This window comes from Tachyglossus aculeatus, chromosome 2 (genome assembly GCF_015852505.1).
Source record: "Tachyglossus aculeatus isolate mTacAcu1 chromosome 2, mTacAcu1.pri, whole genome shotgun sequence".
Taxonomy (NCBI): Eukaryota; Metazoa; Chordata; class Mammalia; order Monotremata; family Tachyglossidae; genus Tachyglossus; species Tachyglossus aculeatus.
The window spans coordinates 132,369,454-132,392,972 of NC_052067.1; the positions used below are offsets into that span (position 1 = coordinate 132,369,454).

Below are 23,519 nucleotides of genomic sequence, written 5' to 3' on the forward strand. Positions count from 1 at the left end.
GCAAAGCACTGTTCCAAGCGCTGGGGAGGATACAATAATAATAATAATAATGATGGCATTTGTTAAGCGCTTACTATGTGCAAAGCACTGTTCTAAGCGCTGGGGAGGATACAATAATAATAATAATAATGATGGCATTTGTCTTTTAGACTGTGAGCCCACTGTTGGGTAGGGACTGTCTCTATATGTTGCCAACCTGTACTTCCCAAGTGCTTAGTACAGTGCTCTGCATACAGTAAGCGCTCAATAAATATGATTGATTGATTGATTGATTAAGCACTTACTATGTGCAAAGCACTGTTCTAAGCGCTGGGGAGGATACAAGGTGATCAGGTTGTCCCACTTGGGGCTCACAGTCTTAATCCCCATTTTCCAGATGAGGGAACTGAGGCCCAGAGAAGTGAAGTGACTTGCCCAAAGTCACCCAGCTAAGTGGCGGAGCCGGGATTTGAACCCATGACCTCTGACTCCAAAGCCCGGGCTCTTTCCACTGAGCCACAATGACTGATCGGCTGATTGTCTGGACGCCTTTGAGGAGGATATAGGGACCAGTACCAAGCTGTATATCGCTGCCAAGATGCCGAACCGCGATAGCCACCAAGAAGCATCCAGGGCCAAGTGTGGGCAGGCAATGTACCTCTAGACTCTGTTCTATTGTTCTAATGTACTTTCCCAAGCGCTTAGTACAGTACTCTACACATAGTAAGCGCTCAATAAATACGATTGATGATGATGATGATAGTAGGCTCTCAATAAATACAACTGATTGATTGAGGGAGCACAAGAATAGAATCTTGAAGGCACCTCAAATATTATTCGGTCCTTGCTCCGGACCAGGTGGATTTTCCTTTGCTTTGGGGGGTTACTCCCCAATTTTTTCCTTTGGTAATTAAGCTATATTCCTTAGCAGATATCAATGAATCCTATTTATTGAGTGCTTACTGTGTGCAGAGCACTGTACTGAGTGGCTGGGAGAGCATAATACAACAAAGTTGGTAGACATGTTCCCTGCCCACAAGGAGATTGCAGTCTATGGGGCTGGAAACATGAATCAACGAATGAATGAATGAATCCATGAATGAATAGTGAACGAACAAATGAATGAATAGTGAACGAATGAATGAATGAATGAGTGAATGAAAGGATGGATGGATGGATGAACGAATGAACGAATGGATGGATGAATTTATTTATTTTATTTTGTTAGTATGTTTGGTTTTGTTCTCTGTCTCCCCTTTTAGACTGTGAGCCCACTGTTGGGTAGGGACTGTCTCTATGTATTGCCAATTTGTACTTCCCAAGCGCTTAGTACAGTGCTCTGCACATAGTAAGCGCTCAATAAATACGATTGATGATGATGATGATGATGATGATTACGATGGGAATGTTAGAATGTTACTTTTATATTACGAGAGCCGGGAACATAGCCTTCTTTGATTCAAGTCAAAAATTCTTTTGAAATGCCTTTCTTTTAGGAAGGCTTGCAGTTAACACCCTACTGAAGGATTCTCCAAATGCAGAAGTAGTGAGGAAAGACTGGCTTATCTGCCCATCTTCCCAGATGATACTTTTAATATTTAAATGGTTGAGCAATTATGAAGTACTATTTGTATTTTGTACCTTGAGTACGCGGTTGATTTTTAAAACAATCCATGTCAGTAGTACAATGTTCAGTTAAAGCAGTCAGCACTGAATCCCAAACAAGCTCCACGTTTGCTGGGTTTTCAAAGTTTATTCTGTAGTTATTTTTTGCTATGTTTGTTTTTGTTGTACTTGCTTTTTTAAACAACACCATGGCTGCTGCATAAAAACCTTAGGGGCTGACATCTTGGAATGATCACCAAAATAACCACAATCGGGAAGATGAATTTAGACTTATACGAACAGCATTTTGTTTTTAAACAGAACTTGGGGGGAAAAAAAAGCCATTTCTAAAAGAGAAAAGGGGGGAAGATGGAATATTTTTGTTTTTAATTTTCCTGCACTTGAATATTTTTCTAAAAAAGCCATTTCATTCAAAAAAAAAAGAAAAGGGAAGGTAGTGCTGGAATATATTTCTTTTTGGTTTTAATTTTCCTACAATAGAATCTTTTTTGTGTCAAAAGATAGGTGGGGGCTGGAGTTCTTTTCTGTAATAAGAAAAAGATGCTGCAGTTCTTTTAGCAACTGGATATTAGGTTGGTCCCAAGAATGTCAGGGACAGTACGGAAGAACAAGAAGTTTAATACCATTGGGAGTAGCAGTTTCCTCCAAACAGTGAATCAAAAAGGCGACAAGAGAAATCTAGAGCCGAAAACATACAACATACACCAGTCACAAAAAAGTTTAAGACATTAAAACCTGTCAGGTTTTAAGTTCTTAAATGACTGTTACTTCCAAGGACGGTTACCGTTCAAGCTTATCTGTAGATGAGAGGTACAAAAAACTCACTTAGCATGTTAATCCAACCATTTCCCACTACGTGGTAAAATAGGTAAGCATGGGAGGACCACTGCCTAGTCTAAATTGCCACATTAACCGGGTGAACAGCTTCAAGGAAATCATTTAAATGAAAGCACGCTAAATAAAAATAATTTCCAAGGTCCTTAAACCATAGTTTACATCTGTCCGCTGTTCCACAGCAGAAAATTTAAGATAAAAATATTCACTTTTAAGGAAGATAAATACTGACAAGTCCAATTAAATCTTTAAGTGCAGAAGAGTCTGGGAGCAAAGAACAGAGGAGAGACAGGGAGGGAGAGAAGACTATCTGATTCTGAACCAATGTCCTAGCACATGTCTTCACCACCCGAGAGGTAATCAGAGTAGAACAGATTTCTTGATTTTGACAACCCCAAAGCCTTTGCATCACCTGGAATTAATCAGGGCAGAAAGGGAAGAGAAGAAAAAGTCAAGGACAATCTCACTCTCACACACATGGAAAAATTGATTTCCTCTAATAGTTTCAATCTCCTCCAGGATTAAATCTAAAATGGGCATAAGGAGTGGAATGCGATGGTCTTTACCCTGTTCCCCCTTCGGTAAAGTCTCAAGAACTACGGGTAAAAGGTAAGGACAACAGAAGAATAGAAAGGGAGAAAAAGATGCCAATGTTTGCAGCCTATAACCTTCTTGTGCGGAAAAGTCACCCCCTCGGTGCACCAAAAAAAAACAACCTAAAAATATAAAACCTTTGATGAGTTGGTGTGCAAAACAATCAATCATACCCAATAAATACATATTCAATTAATCTTAATAAAGCTTTTTTTCCAGTATTTGTTAAGCACTTACTATGTGCCAGGCACTGTGCTAAGCGCTGGTGTAGATATAAGCTAATCAGGTTGGACACAGATCCCTGTTCCACATGGGGCTCACGGTCTTAATCCCCATTTTACACATGAGGTAACTGAGGCACAGAGAAGTGAAGTGACTTTCTTCTTTGTGGAGGTGTAATTGTGAAACGATAATAATAATAATAATGATGGTATTTGTTAAGCGCTTACTATGCGCCAAGCACTATTTTAAGCACTGGGATAGACACAAGGTTATCACGTTGCCCCACGCTGGGCTCCCAGTCTTAATCCCCAATTTACAGCTGAGGGAACTGAGGCCCAGAGAATAATAATAATAATAATGGCATTTATTAAGCACTTACTATGTGCAAAGCACTGTTCTAAGCGCTGGGGAGGTTACAAGGTGACCAGGTTATCCCACAGGGGGCTCACAGTCTTAATCCCCATTTTACAGGTGAGGTAACTGAGGCCCAGAGAAGTGAAGTGACTTGCCCAAAGTCACAAAACTGACAAGTGTCAGAGTCGGGATTAGAACCCACAACCTCTGACTCCTAAACCTGCGCTCTTTCCACTCAGCCACACTGGGTGAGAGAAAAGGTGAGAGGGAGAGAGGAAAGGACGATGGGGAGGGCTCAAGGAGGGAACAGAAGGAGGGAAAGAGGCAAGATGTGCCCCTCTCCATCCCCCCCATATTACCTCCTTCCCTTCCCCACAGCACCTGTATATATGTATATATGTTTGTACATATTTGTTACTCTATTTATTTATTTATTTTACTTGTACATATCTATTCTATTTATTTTATTTTGTTAGTATGCTTGGTTTTGTTCTCTGTCTCCCCCTTTTAGACTGTGAGCCCACTGTTGGGTAGGGACTGTCTCTATATGTTGCCAACTTGTACTTCCCAAGCACTTAGTACAGTGCTCTGCACACAGTAAGCGCTCAATAAATACGATTGATGATGATGATGATGATGAAGATGTGGGGGGATGTGCTTAGTACAGTGCTCTGCACACAGTAAGCGCTTAATACGATTGAATGAATGAATGAAGAGGGAGAAGGGTGGGAAGAAAGGGGAGGAGGGAGAAAGATTGGAGGAGGGAGAGAGAGAGAGAGAGAAACAGTTCTTGTTTTTTCTCCCTCTCTTACTTGGGAAGGTCACATACAGGTGTCACTGCTGCAAAGAACCATGTTTCCACATTAAATAGACCTGTTCAAAGGGGTTAGAGGTAAATATGCAAAACCTCTGATGGCACTCAGCTAGAGGAGGAAAAGGAGTTAGCATATGGGTGGGGGAAAGGGAAACATCAGACTCAGGGAAGTAAGTTTCAGGGTGGATGAGACCAGATAAATCCCAGCAGGGTTGTTCGCGATCAACCTATGAAATGTAGTTATTGAGCCCTCACTCTGGGCAGAGCCCTGTAAATGGGTGATTGCGGGGAGGGCGAAGGAAGGGAGAGAGGTAACTACTTGGAATGAAATGCTTCCTTCCCCTCACGGGGAACTGCCCAATTCTCACCGCCGCTGTAGGCCTCACAGCCTGTTCTGTCCCCCCCTTTTAGACTGTAAGCCCACTGTTGGGTAGGGACTGTCTCTATATGTTGCCAACTTGTACTTCCCAAGCGCTTAGTACAGTGCTCTGCACACAGTAAGCGCTCAATAAATACGATTGATTGATTGATTGTTAGGCCCCATCTTAGCGTCCTGGCCCAGGGGACTAAGGGAAGGAGGACGGGAGTCCATAGGGACGCCAAAAGGATGGGAAGTTCTCACTTCCCCAGGTCTTCCTGGGCTACCGAAGGCCGGCCGGCCGGTCTGGACCGGAGGAGGATGAGGGCCGAGTCTTCCTCCTTTCTCGTCCTTGGGGCCCACGATAAGTCCACGTGACGCCCGATCTGGGGCTGCTCTTGAGTCTAACCCGGGCTCTTGACCAACTTGACTTGCCCGTAGTATGCCTGATAGGGAAGCAGCATGGTGAAGTGAATACAGCCTGGGCCTGGGAATCAGAAAGTCATGGATTCTAATCCCGGCTCCGCTACTTGACTGCTGTGTGACCTTGGGCAAGTCACTTAACTTCTCTGGGCCTCAGCTACCTCAACTGTAAAATGGGGATTGAGACTGTGGGCCCCCCGTGGGACAGGGACTGTGCCAACTTCTAGAAGGTGAGCCCCATGTTGGGTAGGGACCGTCTCTATATGTTGCCAACTTGTACTTCCCAAGTGCTTAGTACAGTGCTCTGCACACAGTAAGCGCTCAATAAATACGATTGAATGAATGAATGAATGAACTCGAATTGCTTGTGTCCACCCTAGAGCTTAATACAGTGCCTGGCACATAGTAAGTGCTTAATGAATACCACAGCTAAAATTAATATAAATGAATAAATTATGCCTGTGAACATAAGTGCTGTGGGGCTGATGATGGGGATCACTTAAGCACTCTAAGCGTACAGCTCCAAGTGCGTAGATCATGCGGGAAGGAGAACTATTCTATTTATTTTATTTTGTTAATATGTTTTGTTTTGTTCTCTATCTCCCCCTTCCAGACTGTGAGCCCACTGTTGGGTAAGGACCGTCTCTATATGTTGCCAACTTGTACTTCCCAAGCGCTTAGTACAGTGCTCTGCACACAGTAAGCGCTCAATAAATACGATTGAATGAATGAATGAATGAATGAATGAATGAGAACTGGAGATGAACAGGATTTGCCTATTGCCCAGATTTCTGTCCACAGCATGAGCCGAGGAAGCGTCTGGGGTGGTGATGAGAAATTCATGATATTCCAACTGGGTTGCGATCGTCTTGGAACATGCTGATCTCGTTCCCCCGTAAAGCTGAGGATGAAATGTTCTGTCCTGTGCTTTATTTATTTTACTTGTACATATTTATTCTACTTTTTTTATTTTGTTACTATGTTTTGTTTTGTTCTCTGTCTCCCCCTTCTAGACTGTGAGCCCACTGTTGGGTAGGGACCGTCTCTATATGTTGCCAACTTGGACTTCCCAAGCACTTAGTACAGTGCTCTGCACACAGTAAGCGCTCAATAAATACGAATGAATGAATGAATGCATGAATAAGAACTGGGGATGAACAAGATTCGCCTATTGCCCGGGTTTCTGTCCACAGCATGAGCCGAGGAAGCGTCTGGGGTGGTGATGAGAAATTCACGATATTCCAACTGGGCTGCGATCATCTTGGAACATGCTGATCTCGTTCTCCCGTAAAGCTGAGGATGAAATGTTCTGTCCTATGCTGCCTGGGAACCAGCTCGGGGAGCCTCTTCATGCCAAGAAATAAACATCATGGGGACAGAGGCTCCACCTTCCCCCCCCCGACTGCCCACTGTCCTTTGGGAGGAGGGAGGGCGCCAAGAAAGGGAATCTGGTTAATTAAGTAGCAAGACCGTTTTATTGAACCCTACATTCCTGATGGGGCTTTTGGTTAAGGAATTTTAGCCATTCTCTCCCTAATCTCTCCGGATTTAAATTAGCTGTGATCTTTTTATTAGCTCTCGCAGTCTTCAAGTTGCTTTTCTAGGAAACATTCCTTGTTTCCTAAGACTCCCTCCCTCGCCCTCTCCTCCCTGTGAAAATCCATCCCACCTAAGACCTCAACGATTAATCACCAACTCTTCGAATCCTCCCCATAGCACACGGGTGTTTATTCTCAGCGTGTATATACCTCCGATTTTCCATTCAGTTATTTCTGCTGCTTTTCTATCATGGCATATTTGTTCGGTTTCTCTCCTGACCATTGTTCTCCCTGCTATTCCCAGGATTGGCAAATATTTTGCCTGTCCGTCTCCCTCAGACTGCAGGCCTGTTGCAAGGACCGTGTCTTTATACTTCTGTCACACTTTCCCACGCCCTTCGTCCCGTGAAGGCATTATCCTTCACTTCTTTCTCTCTCTTTAAACCCCGTATTCAGTCAGTCACCAAATCCTGGCAGTGCTTTCTTGGTAACATCTCCAGAATCCATTCCTTCCTCTTCAATACAAACTGTTTCACAACGCTAGTCCAAGCTCTCCCCATACCCTGACTCAACTACCGCCTCAGCTTCTTGGCAGACTTCCCTACCTCCAGTCTCTCCCCTCTTTCATTCAATAGCCCATATCATTTTTCAAAAACACTGTTCCGCACGTGTCTCCCCATCCCTCAGAAAGCTCCAGCGGTCACCCATTCCTCTCTGCATGAAGCAGAAACTCCACCCCACTGGCTTTAAGGCACTGTGTCGGCTCTCTCCGCACTACTTACCCCCACGCTCTCTCTCACTGCACTCCAGTTGGCTTGCTTTGCTCTTCTCACACCCAACAACTCATTTTTGGGTAGGGACTGTCTCTATATGTTGCCAACTTGTACTTCCCAAGCGCTTAGTACAGTGCTCTGCACACTGTAAGCGCTCAATAACTACGATTGATTGATTTGCACCTCTCGTCATGACCCTTTCGCTCACACCCTCCCTTCCGTCTGGAATTTCCTGCTCCTTCCACCCAGCAGTCTTTAGCACTTCCCATTTTCAAGGCCTTTCTGAAATCACATCTCTTCCAGGAGGCCTCTGTGAGTAATCTCTCAATAATAATTCATTCAATCGTACTTATTGAGCGCTTACTGTGTGCAGAGCACTGTACTAAGCGCTTGGGAAGTACAAGTTGGCAACATATAGAGACAGTCCCTACCCAACAGTGGGCTCACAGTCTAGAAGGGTAATTAATACTAATAATAATGGCATTTATTAAGCGCTTACTATGTGCAAAGCACTGTTCTAAGTGCTGGGGAGATTACAAGGTGATCAGGTTGTCCCACAAGGGCCTCACAGTCTTTATCCCCATTTTACAGATGAGGTAACGGAGACACAGAGAAGCTATGTGATTTGCCCAAAGTCACACAGCTGACACTTGGTGGAGCCGGGATTTGAACCCATGACCTCTGACTCCAAAGCCCAGGCTCTTTCCACTGAGCTACGCTGCTTCTCACATCCCCCTCCAATTGTCATCTTCACCACTTCCATGTCACCTGAGCACCTGTGAACTCACCTCCCGCCCCGCCAAGCAAGCAGCATGGCTTACCTGACTGGTTTGTTCTCTGGACCTAGGTCTTTGAAGCCCATCTCCTCCAGCTTGCAACGCCTGTAGAGCTCATAGTGCCGCGCGTGGGTCTGTTCTCGCAGATCTTCCATATTGGTGCAAATGAGCATTTCCCGGAGCTTTACAAAGTCACAGTGGTTTTCATTTTCCACTAGTCCCAAAAGAAGAAAAGCAAGTGAGGAGAGGGGGCCGAGAGAAAGGGGAGAAAGAGAAACGGCGTGTCCTAGTGGAAAGAGCACGGGCGTGGGAGTCGAAGGACCTGGGTTCTAATCCCGGCTCTGCCACTTGTCTTCTGTGGGATCTTGGGCAGTCACTTCACTCCTCTGGGTCTCAGTCACCTCGTCTGTAAAACGGGGGTGAAGACTGTGAGCCTCATGTAGGATGGGGACTGTATCTGACTCGATTGCCTTGCCTGACCTCTGCATTTAGTACGGCGCACATTTAAGCACATCGTAAGGGCTTAAATACCATTTAAAAAACAATAAAAACTACCAGTCTCCCAATGTACATCAGAAATGGACACGCCATGCAACTGCTCGGTTTCCAGTTGCGGACTCTTTTCTGAATTACAGCAACATACTCCACCTATATAAAAACATGCCCATCCCAGCCTGCTCAGCTACACCCGGCTTCTTCAGTGCCCTACGTGGAGGGGCTTGTGAATTTAGTCAGTCCAACGAGCAGGCTTTCTCAAGTTCAGGAATACGCGGCGCTGTACGTTAGGGTCAGGATCCCTCTGGAAAACAGCCCCGGGATGGGATCCAGCCTAAATTCCTCTCGGTAAAAGGGCCTCACGGAGACCCATCACAAAGTTTTGAACCCATCTCTTCCAACGGCCCATGGTAGGATGTGCTCTGAGCTTGCTACGAATCACAATAAACGTCATCTCGAGTGAAAACAGAAGTAGGGTCCTGATTTTCCCCTGACAGTTACCCAGGTCGGGCAGTGGGAGAGATGGGAGGAAAAATGGAAGAGGTTTAGTCGCAATCACAAATGGCTTCCATGAAAATGACTGAATTCATTCATTCATTCAATTCATTCAGTCGTATTTATTGAGCGCTTACTGTGCGCACAGCACTGTACTAAGCGCTTGGGAAGTACTGGAAGTGAGGTGCTTGGTTTCCAGTGAATAAACCGGATGTAAAACAATCGTCACTTGCTTGTGAAAAATCCTTGACCAACGCCTACCTTGAACGATGCCCCAAGGATACTGACGTGCTTTCACCATTTTATTTCCAATTTTTACCTCCTCCATGCAGCCCACCACCGCAAACGGCAAGTGTCCCTGGAAAGTAACCGAACAATCATTCCCATCGCCTCCGACCACCAGAAAAGCACGCACTCCGTCAACGTTCCCAAACGATAATAAGTGCGAGTCAAAGACTATTACGACTGTTCCCTCCTCTAGGGAACATATTTTAAAATCCGGTGCTTATTCCAACTGTCTTTGCTCAGACAAAACTGGAAAGCCTTACGTTCATTGAGGAGTTGATTTTCGAAATAGTTTCATCATCCGTTGGGAACTGGTATATCTGGACTCCGTTGTTCACCAATTCGCTCATGAGCTTGATCTTAAACTTCTGCAGCTCCGTCTTTGAAATGGTGTCGGCTTTGGCGATCACGGGGATAATATTGACCTGTTGACAAGCGATGCCATAACATTACATTAGCCGTTCATCCCGGGCCCGTGGTTTCATATCCAAAGCCACAAAATGCAAACCAGAGTACATATCCAGATGATGGGTGAACCTTAACAGAATAACTTCTTGGGGTGGTATCTTGTAGCAAACCACTGCTTCCTGCAAAGTCGTCTCAGTTGTTCTTGCAAAAGAAATGGGGCACCTAAGGCTCAGAGAGTTGTTATCTGAATTAGTCTGTTTTTGGTTCAGAGAAGGAAAATCGAAACAATAATGTCGGAGAAGGAAAATTTAAACAATAATGGGGTTGGAGAAGTGTCCATGTGCCAACTCAGGTGTGACCCTGGGCAAGTCACTCTACTTTTCCATGCCTCAGTTACCTCGCCTAAAAAGTGGGGGTTAAGAGTGTGAGCCCCGTGTGGGAAGTGGATGGTGTCCAAACTGATTATCATACCTACCTCAGCGCTTAGTACACTGCCTGACACATAGTAAGCACTTAAAAAAATCATTCATTCATTTTTATTGAGCGCTTACTGTGTGCAGAGCACTGTACTAAGTGCTTATTTTACTTGTACATATTTACTATTCTATTTATTTTATTTTGTTAACATATTTTGTTTTGTTGTCTGTCTCCTCCTTCTAGACTGTGAGCCCGTTGTTGGGTAGGGACTGTCTCTATATAGGGACCGTCTCTATATGTTGCCAACTTGTACTTCCCAAGTGCTACTTGTACATATTTACTATTCTATTTATTTTATTTTGTTAATATATTTTGTTTTGTTGTCTGTCTCCCCCTTCTAGACTGTGAGCCCGTTGTTGGGTAGGGACTGTCTCTATATAGGGACCGTCTCTATATGTTGCCAACTTGTACTTCCCAAGTGCTTAGTACAGTGCTCTGCACACAGTAAGCGCTCAATAAATACGACAATGAATGAACACAAGACGGCAACATACAGAGACGGTCCCTACCCAACAACAGGCTCACAGTCTAGAACAAGTACCATTAAAAGAAGAAAATAATGAGGAGACTGAAAATGTCAAGTCCCTTCAATCCAGAAGGTCAAAAGTCAATCAATCAATCAATCGTATTTATTGAGCACTTACTGTGTGCAGAGCACTGTACTAAGCGCTTGGGAAGTCCAAGTTGGCAACATATAGAGACGGTCCCTACCCAACAATGGGCTCACAGTCTAGAAGGGGGAGACAGACAACAAAACATATTAACAAAATAAAAAGAATAGAATAGATATGTGCAAGTAAAATAGAGTAATAAATACATACATGACCTTTGTATAATAATAATAATAATAACAGTAATAATATTAATGATGATATTTGTCAAGCACTTACTCTGTGCAAAGCACTGTACTACGCACTTGGATTGGTACAATATGAGCAGACTGGATTTGGTCCCTGTCCCAGATGGGGCTCATAATCTAAGAGGAAGAGAGAACAGGCACTGAATGAGAATTTAACAGATGAGGTAACTGAGGCCCAGAGAAGTTAAGTGACTTGCCCAAGGTCACACAGCAGGCAAGTGGCGGGGCCAGTTCCTCTACCCATTAGGCCAAGTTGCTTCTCCTGGCAACATGGATCCCAAATCCCAAAGCCTCAAGGTAATAATAAATAATGATAATAATAATGGCATTTATTAAGCGCTTACTATGTGCAAAGCACTGTTCTAAGCGCTGGGGAGGTTACAAGGTGATCAGGTTGTCCCACGGGGGGGCTCACAGTCTTAATCCCCATTTTACAGATGAGGTAACTGAGGCACAGAGAAGTGAAGTGACTTGCCCAGAACGCACAGCTGACAATTGGCGGAGCCGGGATTTGAACCCATGACCTCTGACTCCAAAGCCCGGGCTCTTTCCACTGAGCCACGCTGCTTCTCCCCACCGAAGCTTGAGGTTGGGAGGGTCAAATCGAACAACAGGAAAAACCTCTTCCCACCAGAAGTCGTGCAGCCAGTTGGAAGAAGGGTTTGGGGGGAAAAACATACGTAAGAAGTCGACAAGGTGTTCGGGAGGGGACTTCAGAAGCCTCAATGACTGTTTAATAATAATAATAATAATAATAATAATAATAATGGCATTTGTTAAGTGCTTGTTTAGATGGATTCTAAATGGATTCTAAATGGATGGATTCTAAATTCACATTAGATTGATGTGTTGCCAACTTGTACTTCCCAAGCACTTAGTACAGTGCTCTGCACACAGTAAGCGCTCAATAAATACGATTGATTGATTGATGGATGGATTCGCAGGTGATCAGTCCTCAATAGGCTACCAGCAAGAAGCAGCGTGGCTCAGTGGAAAGAGCACGGGCTTGGGAGTCAAAGGACGTGGGTTCTAATCCCGCCTCCGCCACTTAATAATGATAATAATAATAATAATAATGGCATTTTTAAGTGCTTACTATGTGCAAAGCACTGTTCTAAGCGCTGGGGAGGTTCCAAGGTGATCAGGTTGTCCCACGCGGGGCTCACAGTCTTCAACCCCATTTTACAGATGAGGTAACTGAGGCCCAGAAAAGTTAAGTGACCTGCCCAAAGTCACACAGCTGACAAGTGGCAGAGCCAGGATTAGAACCCATGACCTCTGACTCCAAAGCCCGGGCTCTTTCCACTGAACCACGATGCCTCAATTTCCTCATCTGTATAAATGGAGATTAAATCCTACTCCTTCCTACATAGAATGTGAGCCGCATCTGGAACATAAACGGTGTCCAAAATCGATAATTTCCTATCTACCCCAGTATTTAGAGCAGTAAGCATTTAAACCATACCAAAATTATTATTGATTGTTAAAATATTAATAATAACCTTCATTTGAGTAGTTTGTACAACAGAGTCCTTTTGAAATTGGGTGAAATGGATTTGAAACTCTAAGAGGAGAAAGATTAATCATAATATTTACAAGCATCATCTATATACTTCTCTCTTCTAGAAGTGCATCTAAGCATATAATAATAATAATGGCATTTATTAAGCGCTTACTATGTGCAATGTACTGTTCTAAACACTGGGGAGGTTACAAGGTGATCAGGTTGTCCCAAGGGGGCCTCACAGTCTTAATCCCCATTTTACAGATGAGGCAACTGAGGCACAGAGAAGTGAAGTGACTTGCCCAAAGTCACACAGCTGACACGCAGTGACACAAAGGCACACAGTGGCTCGTTCCACTGGGCCACGCTGCTTCTCTACTTCTCTGTGCCTCAGTTCCCCCATCTGTAAAATGGGGATTTTTAGACTGTGAGCCCACTGTTGGGTAGGGACCGTCTCTGTATGTTGCCAACTTGTACTTCCCAAGCGCTTAGTACAGTGCTCTGCACACAGTAAGCGCTCAATAAATACGATTGATGATGATGATGAAGCCTGTGAGCCCCATGCGGGACAATCTGATAACCTTGTATCTACCCCAGCGCTTAGAACAGTGCCTGGCACTTAGTAAGCGCTTAACAAATACCATCATTATTATTATTATTATTATTACCAGAGGATAGTACATTCAAAATGATCAGTGAATTTCAAGGAGGGCAATCACTGGACTCTTCATTTTAGCTTCCTTTGTTGCTATGGTTACAGACAGATCCTAGAGTGGGCTTATCAATCATCATCATCATCAATCATATTTATTGAGCGCTTACTATGTGCAGAGCACTGTACTAAGCGCTTGGGAAGTACAAATTGGCAACATATAGAGACAGTCCCTACCCAACAGTGGGCTCACAGTGTAAAAATCCTCATTTTACAGATGGGTGAACTGAGGCACAGAGAAGTAGAGAAGCAGCGTGGCCCAGTGGAACGAGCCGCTGTGTGACTTTGGGCAAGTCACTTCACTTCTCTGTGCCTCAGTTGCCTCACTTGTAAAATGGGGATTAAGACGGTGAGCCCCCTTGGGACAACCTGATCACCTTGTAACCTCCCCAGTGTTTAGAACAGTGCATTGCACATAGTAAGCGCTTAATAAATGCCATTATTATTATTATTATTATATGCTTAGATGTACTTCTAGAAAAAAGTATATAGATGATGCTTGTAAATATTATAATTAATCTTTCTCCTCAGAGTTTCAAATCCATTCCACCCAATTTCAAAAGGACTCTGTTGTATTAACACAAACCTCACACCCCCTACCCTTCCCCCCGAATCAGAGGCAAAATTGGAAATGTTGGGTTTAGCTCAGCAGGGACAAAGGTAGACTTCTCCTTTTCTGTTTACCTTGCCAGAATGTTTGTCCAAATAAAAACACAGGCCCAGCAGATTCTAATTTCACTGTCCAGAGCACTATTATCATCAATCGTATTTATTGAGCGCTTACTATGTGCAGAGCACTGTACTAAGCGCTTGGGAAGTACAAATTGGCAACACACAGAGACAGTCCCTACCCAACCGTGGGCTCACAGTCTAAAAGGGGGAGACAGAGAACAAAACCAATCATACTAACAAAATAAAATAAAATAAAATAAAATAAAATAAAATAAAATAAAATAAAATAAAATATTATCACCTGCTAGACAGAATACGGGAATGCAAATCAGGACAACTGTTCCTATTCTTGGTTCCTCGCAACTACCGACTCGCTATTTGAGGCTCGGAATTAGTTCACACTTCTGTGCCTCAATAATGATACTAAAATCAATCAATGGCATTTATTGAGAGCTTACTAGGTGCAGCCTTGGTGTCATCCTTGACTCCTCGCATTCATAATAATCAATCAATCAATCAATCAATCGTATTTATTGAGCGCTTACTATGTGCAGAGCACTGTACTAAGCGCTTGGGAAGTACAAACTGGCAACACACAGAGACAGTCCCTACCCAACAGTGGGCTCACAGTCTAAAAGGGGGAGACAGAGAACAAAACCAAACATACTAACAAAATAAAATAAAATAAAATAAAATATTATCACCCGCTAGACAGAATACGGGAATGCAAATCAGGACAACTGTTCCTATTCTTGGTTCCTCGCAACTACCGACTCGCTATTTGAGGCTCGGAATTAGTTCGCACCTCTGTGCCTCAATAATGACACTAAAATCAGTCAATGGCATTTATTGAGAGCTTACTAGGTGCAGCCCTGGTGTCATCCTTGACTCCTCACATTCATAATAATAATAATGATGGCATTTATTAAGCGCTTACTATGTGCAAAGCACTGTTCTAAGTGCTGGGGGGATACAAGGTGATCCGGTTGTCCCACGGGGGGCTCACAGTCTTAATCCCCATTTTCCAGATGAGGGAACTGAGGCCCAGAGAAGTGAAGTGACTTGCCCAAAGTCACCCAGCTGACAAGTGGAGGAGCCGGGATTTGAACCCATGACCACTGACTCCAAAGCCCGGGCTCTTTCCACTGGGCCACACTGCTTCTCTACACATCCCACACATCCAATCCGTCACCAAAGCCTGTCGGTCTCACCTTCACAACATCGCCAAGATCCGCCCTTTCCTCTCGATCCCAACCGCTATCATGTTGGTACAATCATTCATCCTATCCCAACTGGATTACTGCATCGGCATCCTTTCCGACCTCCCAAACTCCCGTCTCTCCCCACTTCAGCCTATACTTCACTCTGCTGTCCGGATTATCTTTCTACAGAAACACTCTGAGCATTCGTTCATTCATTCTATCGTATTTATTGAGCGCTTACTGTGTGCAGAGCACTGTACTAAGCGCTTGGGAAGTCCAAGTTGGCAACATACAGAGACGGTCCCTACCCAAGAGCGGGCTCACAGTCTGCTTGTGTCCTTCTCCAGCCCAGCCCGCACCCTCCGCTCCTCTGAGGAGGTGAGCGTGGCTCAGTGGAAAGAGCCCGGGCTTTGGAGTCAGAGGTCATGGGTTCAAATCCTGACTCCGCCACTTGCCAGCTGTGTGACTTTGGGCAAGTCACTTCACTTCTCTGGGCCTCAGCTCCCTCATCTGGAAAATGGGGATTAAGACTGTGAGCCCCCCGTGGGACAACCTGATCACCTTGTAACCTCCCCAGCGCTTAGAACAGTGCTTTGCACATAGTAAGCGCTTAATAAATGTCATTATTATCATTATTATTATTATGTACAAAACTATAATTCTATTGATTAATATTAATGCCTGTTTACTTGCTTTGATGTGTATATATCTATAATTTTATTTATTTATATTGATGCTATTGATGGCTGTTTATTTGTTTTGATGTCTGTCTTCTCCCTTCTAGACTGTAAACCCGTTGTGGGCAGGGACTGTCTCTCTTTATTGCTTAATTGTAGTTTCCCAGAACTTAGTATAGTGCTCTGCACACAGTAGGTGCTCAATAAATACCACTGAATGAATGAATGAACTAAGCACTTGGGAGAGCATGATAGCAGAGTTAGTAGATACAATCCCTGAGGAAATTGAGGCACAGAGAAGTTAAGTGAAGCAGCAGCGTGGCTCAGTGGAAAGAGCCTGGGCTTTGGAGTCAGAGGTCATGGGTTCGAATCCCAGCTCCACCACTCGTCAGCTGTGTGACTTTGGGCAAGTCACTTAACTTCTCTGGGCCTCAGTTACCTCATCTGTAAAATGGGGATTAACACTGTGAGCCCCACGGAGGACAACCTGATCACCTTGTAAATTCCCCAGCGCTTAGAACAGTGCTCTGCACATAGTAAGCGCTTAATAAATGCCATTATTATTATTATTATTATTATAAGTGACTTGCCCAAAGTCACACTTCAGACGAGTAGTGGAGATTCATTCATTCATTTGGATTTATTGAGCACTTACTGTGTGCAGAGCACTGTATTAAGCGCTTGGGAAGTACAAGTCGGCGACATATAGAGACGGTCCCTACCCAACAATGGGCTCACAGTCTAGAACCCAGGTCCTTATGATTTTCAGGCCCACGCTTCTAGAACAGTGCTTTGCACATAGTAAGCACTTAATAAATACCATTATTATTATTATTACTATTACCATTATTATTATTATGCTGCACTCACTAGGCCATGCTACTTCTCTCACGACCGCGCTTTGTAAGGTGCTGGCATATAGTAAGCACTTAACAAATACCACAAAAATACAACAAACAGAAAACTTGATCCTTCTTAAAGTTCAGATTCCACACTGCTCCATCCCAAGTCATTTTAGAGATTCGGCGTGGCTCAGTGGAAAGAGCCCGGGTTTTGGAGTCAGAGGTCATGGGTTCAAGTCCCGGCTCCACCACTTGTCAGCTGTGTGACTTCGGGCAAGTCACTTCACTTCTCTGTGCCTCTGTTCCCTCATCTGTATCAATCAATCAATCAATCGTATTTACTGAGCGCTTACTGTGTGCAGAGCACTGTACTAAGCGCTTGGGAAGTACAAGTTGGCAACATATAGAGACAGTCCCTACCCAACAGTGGGCTCACAGTCTGTAAAATGGGGATTAAGACTGTGAGCCTCCTGTGGGACAACCTCATCACCTTGTAACCTCCCCGGTGCTTAGAACAGTGCTTTGCACATAGTAAGTGCTTAATAAATGCCATTATTATTATTATGCCTGCTGTGTGACCTTGGGCCAGTCACTTAACTTCTCTGAGCCTGTTACCTCATCTGTAAAATAGAGATGAAGACAAGTTATATGTTGCCAACTTGTACTTCTCAAGCGCTTAGTACAGTGCTCTGCACACAGTAAGCGCTCAATAAATACGATTGATTGATTGATTGACTGATTGATTGTGAGCCCCACGTGGGACAACCTGATCACCTTGTATCTCCCCCCAGCGCTTAGAACAGTACTTTGCACATAGTAAGCGCTTAACAAGTGCCATCATTATTATTTTAGGCTGGACCTGTAAAACTTTGTGTGCTTTTCGCAAGGCTAAAGGGGGAAAAAGATGCAGCCACATAGACTGGCAATCGGGGAAACTGCTGCAGCTCGGAACGAGCGTTTTGTCTTGCACAAAACCACGGTTGGCATCGGGAATGAAAGTCAATTACTCTCTGGGTGCCATCTTCAAACCAAACACAGGGCAAAGAAGCAAACCAGACAACAACAACAACAACAACAACTCACAGACATTGATATCATTTTCCTAAGGTGTGTGTTCTCCTTTTCCGCACTCTGTTCCAACCTATAATTCTGACTTTTACAATAACATAGAATTGCACTCACACTGGGGCTTATTTAATCCTACCTCTTCTCTTGTATCAATGACCCGCCAGAATCTATTTTTCACATTTCCAGGTGGTATAATTCAAATATACATTGTCAGATCAGAGAAAAAGGTTAAACACTATTAAGCATCAAAGTAGTAGTGCTTAGAACAGAATGAGCCCTTAGATACCACTGTAATAATGATGATAACACTGATAACGAGTGTAGCATTTGTTAATCAATCAATTAATCAATCGTATTTATTGAGCGCTTACAGTGTGCAGAGCACTATACTAAGCGCTTGGGAAGTACAAGCTGGCAACATCTAGAGACAGTCCCTACCCAACAGTGGGCTCACAGTCTAAAAGGGGGAGACAGAGAACAAAACCAAACATACTAACAAAATAAAATAAATAAAATAAAATAAAATTATGAGCCAAGCACTGTGCTGGGGCGTAGGAGATAATCAATCAATCAATCGTATTTATTGAGCGCTTACTGTGTGCAGAGCACTGTACTAAGCGCTTGGGAAGTACAAGTTGGCAACACACAGAGATGGTCCCTACGCAACACTGGGCTCACAAGGTCCCTTATGGGGTTCACAGTCTAAGAAGGAGGGAGAACAGGTATTTAATCCCCATTCTGCAGATGAGGCCCAGAGAAGTGACCTCCCCAAGGTCACACAGCAGCTCAGTGGTGGAGCCAGAATTAGAACTCAGATCATCCGATTTCCAGGCCTGTGGCCTCTTTCCACTAGGCAACACTGCTTCTCAGTAACAATGATAATAAGCATAGTGCTGCTGTCAGTGGTATTTCCCTAGACTGTGAGCATAGGGACCGTCTCTGTGTGTTGCCGACTTGTACTTCCCAAGTGCTTAGTACAGTGCTCTGCACACAGTAAGCGCTCAATAAATATGATTGATTGATTGATTGATTCCCTAGAGAAGCAGTGTGGTCTAGTGAGCCCATTGTTGAATAGGGACCGTCTCTATATGTTGCCAACTTGTACTTCCCAAGCGCTTAGTACAGTGCTCTGCACACAGTAAGCGCTCAATAAATACGATTGAAATAGTGGCTAGAACACGGGCCTAGGAATCATAAGGTCATGGGTTCAAATCACTTCTCTGTGCCCCGGTTACCTCATCTGCAAAATGGGGATTAAGACTGTGAGGCCCCCGCGGGACACGGACTGTGTCCAACCTGATTTGCTTGTATCTACGCCAGTGCTTTGCACAGTGTTTTTCACCTAAAGCAGCGTGGCTCAGTGGAAAGAGCCCGGGCTTCGGAGTCAGAGGTCATGGGTTCGAATCCCAACTCCGCCACTTGTCAGCTGTGTGGCCTTGGGCAAGTCTAGACTGTGAGCCCGCTGTTGGGTAGGGACTGTCTCTATATGTTGCCAACTTGTACTTCCCAAGCGCTTAGTACAGTGCTCTGCACACAGTAAGCGCTCAATAAATACGATTGAATGAATGAATAAATGAATGAATGAATAAAATGAATGAATGAATGAATGAATGAATGAATGAATGAATGAATGAATGAAAAGTCACTTAACTTCTCTGGGCCTCAGTTCCCTCAACTGTAAAATGGGGACTAAGACTGTGAGCCCCATGTGGGACAACCTTGATCACCTGATATCCCCCCCAGTGCTTAGAACAGTGCTTGGCACATAGTAAGTGCTTAACAAATACCACCATTATTATCATTATTATTATTATTATTAACAAATACCTTTTTTTAAAAAAAAAAAAAAGCCTTATTCCAAACCCAGATGTGTTAACCTTCATTTCATTCATTCAATCGTATTTATTGAGTGCTTACTGTGTGCAGAGCACTGTACTAAGCGCTTGGAAAGTACAATTCGGCCACTTAGAGAGACAGTCCCTACCCAACGACGGGCTCACAGTCTAGAAGGGGAATCAATCAATCAATCAATCGTATTTATTGAGCGCTATGTGCAGAGCACTGTACTAAGCGCTTGGGAAGTACAAATTGGCATCACATAGAGACAGTCCCTACCCAACAGTGGGCTCACAGTCTAAAAGTGGGCTCACAGTCTGGACCAGCTCACCGGTTAAACAAAAATTCCAATTGAATGTTCTCTGCCTCGCCTGGTGTGCTACCTTTCCATGATGTTTGTTTTTATTGTTGCCTTGGCTGAGTTAGTTAGTAGTTCCCTTTATCTCTGCTACTGCGTACTTGCTGAGCGCTTTATCACAGCACCTCTAAGGCAGATGCCCCTGGCCATAAGAATTAAGACACTTGTTACTCTAAACTCCGAGAAGAAATACATCTCTTGTCTCATTTCTATTTATGATTCAGTTCCCTTAGGATCATCTGTCTTCTTCAGCACCATGACGACATTAAAGAAAATCCAAACCAGAGGAAATCAGCTTGGCCTCATTCATAGAGCACAGGCTTGGCAGTCATCGGACCTGGGTTCATTCATTCATTCAGTCGTATTTATTGAGCGCTTACTGGGTGCAGAGCACTGTACTAAGCGCTTGGGAAGTACAAGTTGGCAACATATAGAGGCGATCCCTACCCAACAGCGGGCTCACAGTCTAGAAGGGGGGGACAGACAACAAAACAAAACATAAAGCAAATAAAATAAATATGTACAAGTAAAATGAATAGAGTAATAAATATGCACAAACATATATACAGGTGCTGTGGGGAGGGGTTCTAATCAATCAATTGCATTTATTGAGCGCTTACTGTGTGCAGAGCACCGTACTAAGAGCTTGGAAGAGTACAACACGATGTAACAGACACATTCTCTGCCCACGACGGGCTTACAGTCTTAATCCTGGCTCCGCCACATGTCTGAATTGGGTGACTTTGGGCAAGTCATTCATTCATTCACTCATTCAATCGTATTTATTGAGCGCTTACTGTGTGCAGAGCACTGTACTAAGCGCTTGGGAAGTACAAGTCGGCGGCATATCAGAGAAGCAGCGTGGCTCAGTGGAAAAAACCTGGGCTCTGGAGCCAAAGGTCATGGGTTCAAATCCCGGCTCTTCCAGTTGTCAGCTGTGTGACTTTGGGCAAGTCACTTAACTTCTCTGGGCCCCAGTTACCTCATCTGTAAAATGAGGATTAAGACTGTGAGCCCCCCGTGGGACAATCTGATCACCTTGTAACCTCCCCAGTGCTTAGAACAGTGCTTTGCACATAGTAAGCACTTAATAAATGCCATTATTATTATATAGAGACGGTCCCTACCCAACAGTGGGCTCACTAGCATTGCACTGACTTACTATTAGGAGACGTTCTCAACCAAAACTGTCGAAATGCAAAAATGTGCACAGGAAACAGCGTGGCCCCGTGGCTCCGCCACTCGCCTGCTGTGTGACCTCGGGCGAGTCATTTCACTGTGCCTCAGTTTCCTCCTCGGCAAAACGGGGATTCAATCCCTGTTCCTCCCTCCCACTTAGACTTTGAGCCCCACGTCAGGCAGGGACTGTGTCCAACCCGATGAACTCGTATCTACCCCGGCGCTTAGAACAGGGTTTGAACAGAGTGAGCGCTTAATACCATTTTTTTTTAAAAAAAGGAAGAAACAGAGTGGCCAACCCCTTTCCTTCTTCCCATTCTTACCTTGCTGTCAAGAGCCTTCATGGTTAAGAGATCGAGTGTCTTAAGAGAATGGCCCGTAGGTGAAAGAAAATAAAGGCAGGCGTGGATGCGTGTATCGTGGTAGTTATAAAGAGATCGCTTAATCTTCAGCTCTTCTTGCAGGTAGGCTTCAAACTGCGCATCTATGTAGTCAACGATCGGCAGATAGCTGGCAAAAAGAGAGAAGAGAATTGCTCGGCGTCAAACACAACACAGGGAGTCTACTTTATTACAAAAAGACAATTTAACTTGGACTTCAATACACGGAAAAGCAATTTACCAAGAGGTAGAAAACCCAAGTCCCCATGCTACAACAGAGAGAAATACTCCGCCCTACCTCCTTCCCCTCCCCACAGCACTTGTATATATTAGTACAGATTTATTACTCTATCTATTTTACTTGTACATATTTACAATTCTATTCATTTTGTTAATGATGTGCACCTAGCTTTAATTCTATTTGTTCCGACGATTTTGACACCTGTCTACATGTTTCGTTTTGTTGTCTGTCTCCATCTTCTAGACTGCGAGCCCATTGTTGGGTAGGGACCGTCTCTATATGTTGCCGACTTGTACTTCCCAAGCGCTTAGTATAGTGCTCTGCACGCAGTAAGCGCTCAATAAATACGATTGAATGAATGAATGAATACTGCCTTCGACACTGTAAGCTCGTTGTGGGCAGGCAATGTGTCTGCTGAACTGTAAATAATAAATAATAATGGCATTTATTAAGCGCTTACTATGTGCAAAGCACTGTTCTAAGCACTGGGGAGGTTACAAGGTGATCAGGTTGTCCCACGGGGGGCTCACAGTCAATGCCCATTATACAGATGAGGGAACTGAGGCCCAGAAAACTTAAGCAACTTGCCCAAAGTCACACAGCTGATGATTGGCAGAGCCGGGATTTGAACCCATGACTTCTGACTCCAAAGCCTTTCCTCTGAGCCACGCTGCTTCTGTACCCTCCCAAGTGCCTAGTACAGTGCTCGGCACTCAGTAAGTACTCAATAAATACAGGTGATTGACTGAATACGAAATAGACCACTGAAGAATAGGGGAAGCAGACAATCAAAGCTCCCTGGAGCTACGCTGAATTGAGGCAGAGTCTGTGCCTCAGTGGCAGTTGAGGCAGGGAATGTGTCTGTTTATTGTTGCATTATACTCTCCCAGATGCTTAATAAGGTGCTCTGCACATAATAAGCGCTCAATAAATACGACTAAATGAATGAAAGACAGCTCTTTCGTGTGTTCCCTAAAGCTGGAGTACTGCGAGCTTCTTCTCCCACTTCAACTCTTCCCCTAAATTGCCTTGAGTTCATCCCTAAGCATATAGGCCAATTTTTTTTTTTAATGGTATTTGTTAAGCGCTTACTATGTGCCTGGTGCTGTACTGAACGCTGGAGTAGATACTGGACTGGACACAGTTCATGCCCCACGTGGGGCTCACAGTCTTAGTCCCCATTTTACTGACGAGGAACTGAGGCCCAGAGAAGTGAAGTGACCTGTCCACGGTCACACAGCAGACAAGCGGCGGAGCCGGGATTAGAACCCAGGTCCTCTGACTCCCAAGCCCGGGCTCTAACCACTAGGCAACGCGGCTTCCCACGATGCCAAAATCCACAGAAAGCACTTGGTGTACGCGTCTTCTGCAGGCCCCTAGCACCTGCTCCTCTCGTACCCAAGTCTACATAATGTACTTCCCAAGCGCTTAGTACAGTGCTCTGCACACAGTAAGCGCTCAATAACTACGATTGAATGAATGAATAATGCTTTTACATCTTTTTAAATGGTATTTGTTAAGAACTTACTACGCACCAA

General features: G+C 44.2%; 1 protein-coding gene across 3 annotated transcripts in view; it reads right to left on the bottom strand.

The window, feature by feature from the left end:
* The window catches only part of SEPTIN10 (septin 10), a 132,222-nt gene that overhangs the window by 39,248 nt on the left and 69,455 nt on the right, over nt 1-23,519 (bottom strand). For all 3 annotated transcript variants that reach the window (XM_038766797.1, XM_038766794.1, XM_038766795.1), the window contains exons 5-8: nt 21,684-21,870; nt 9,830-9,991; nt 9,543-9,639; nt 8,337-8,505 (exon numbers count right to left, since the gene is read on the bottom strand). In XM_038766797.1, coding sequence (XP_038622725.1) covers nt 8,337-8,505; nt 9,543-9,639; nt 9,830-9,991; nt 21,684-21,870 — 615 coding nt within the window. The remainder of the gene's footprint in view (nt 1-8,336; nt 8,506-9,542; nt 9,640-9,829; nt 9,992-21,683; nt 21,871-23,519) is intronic.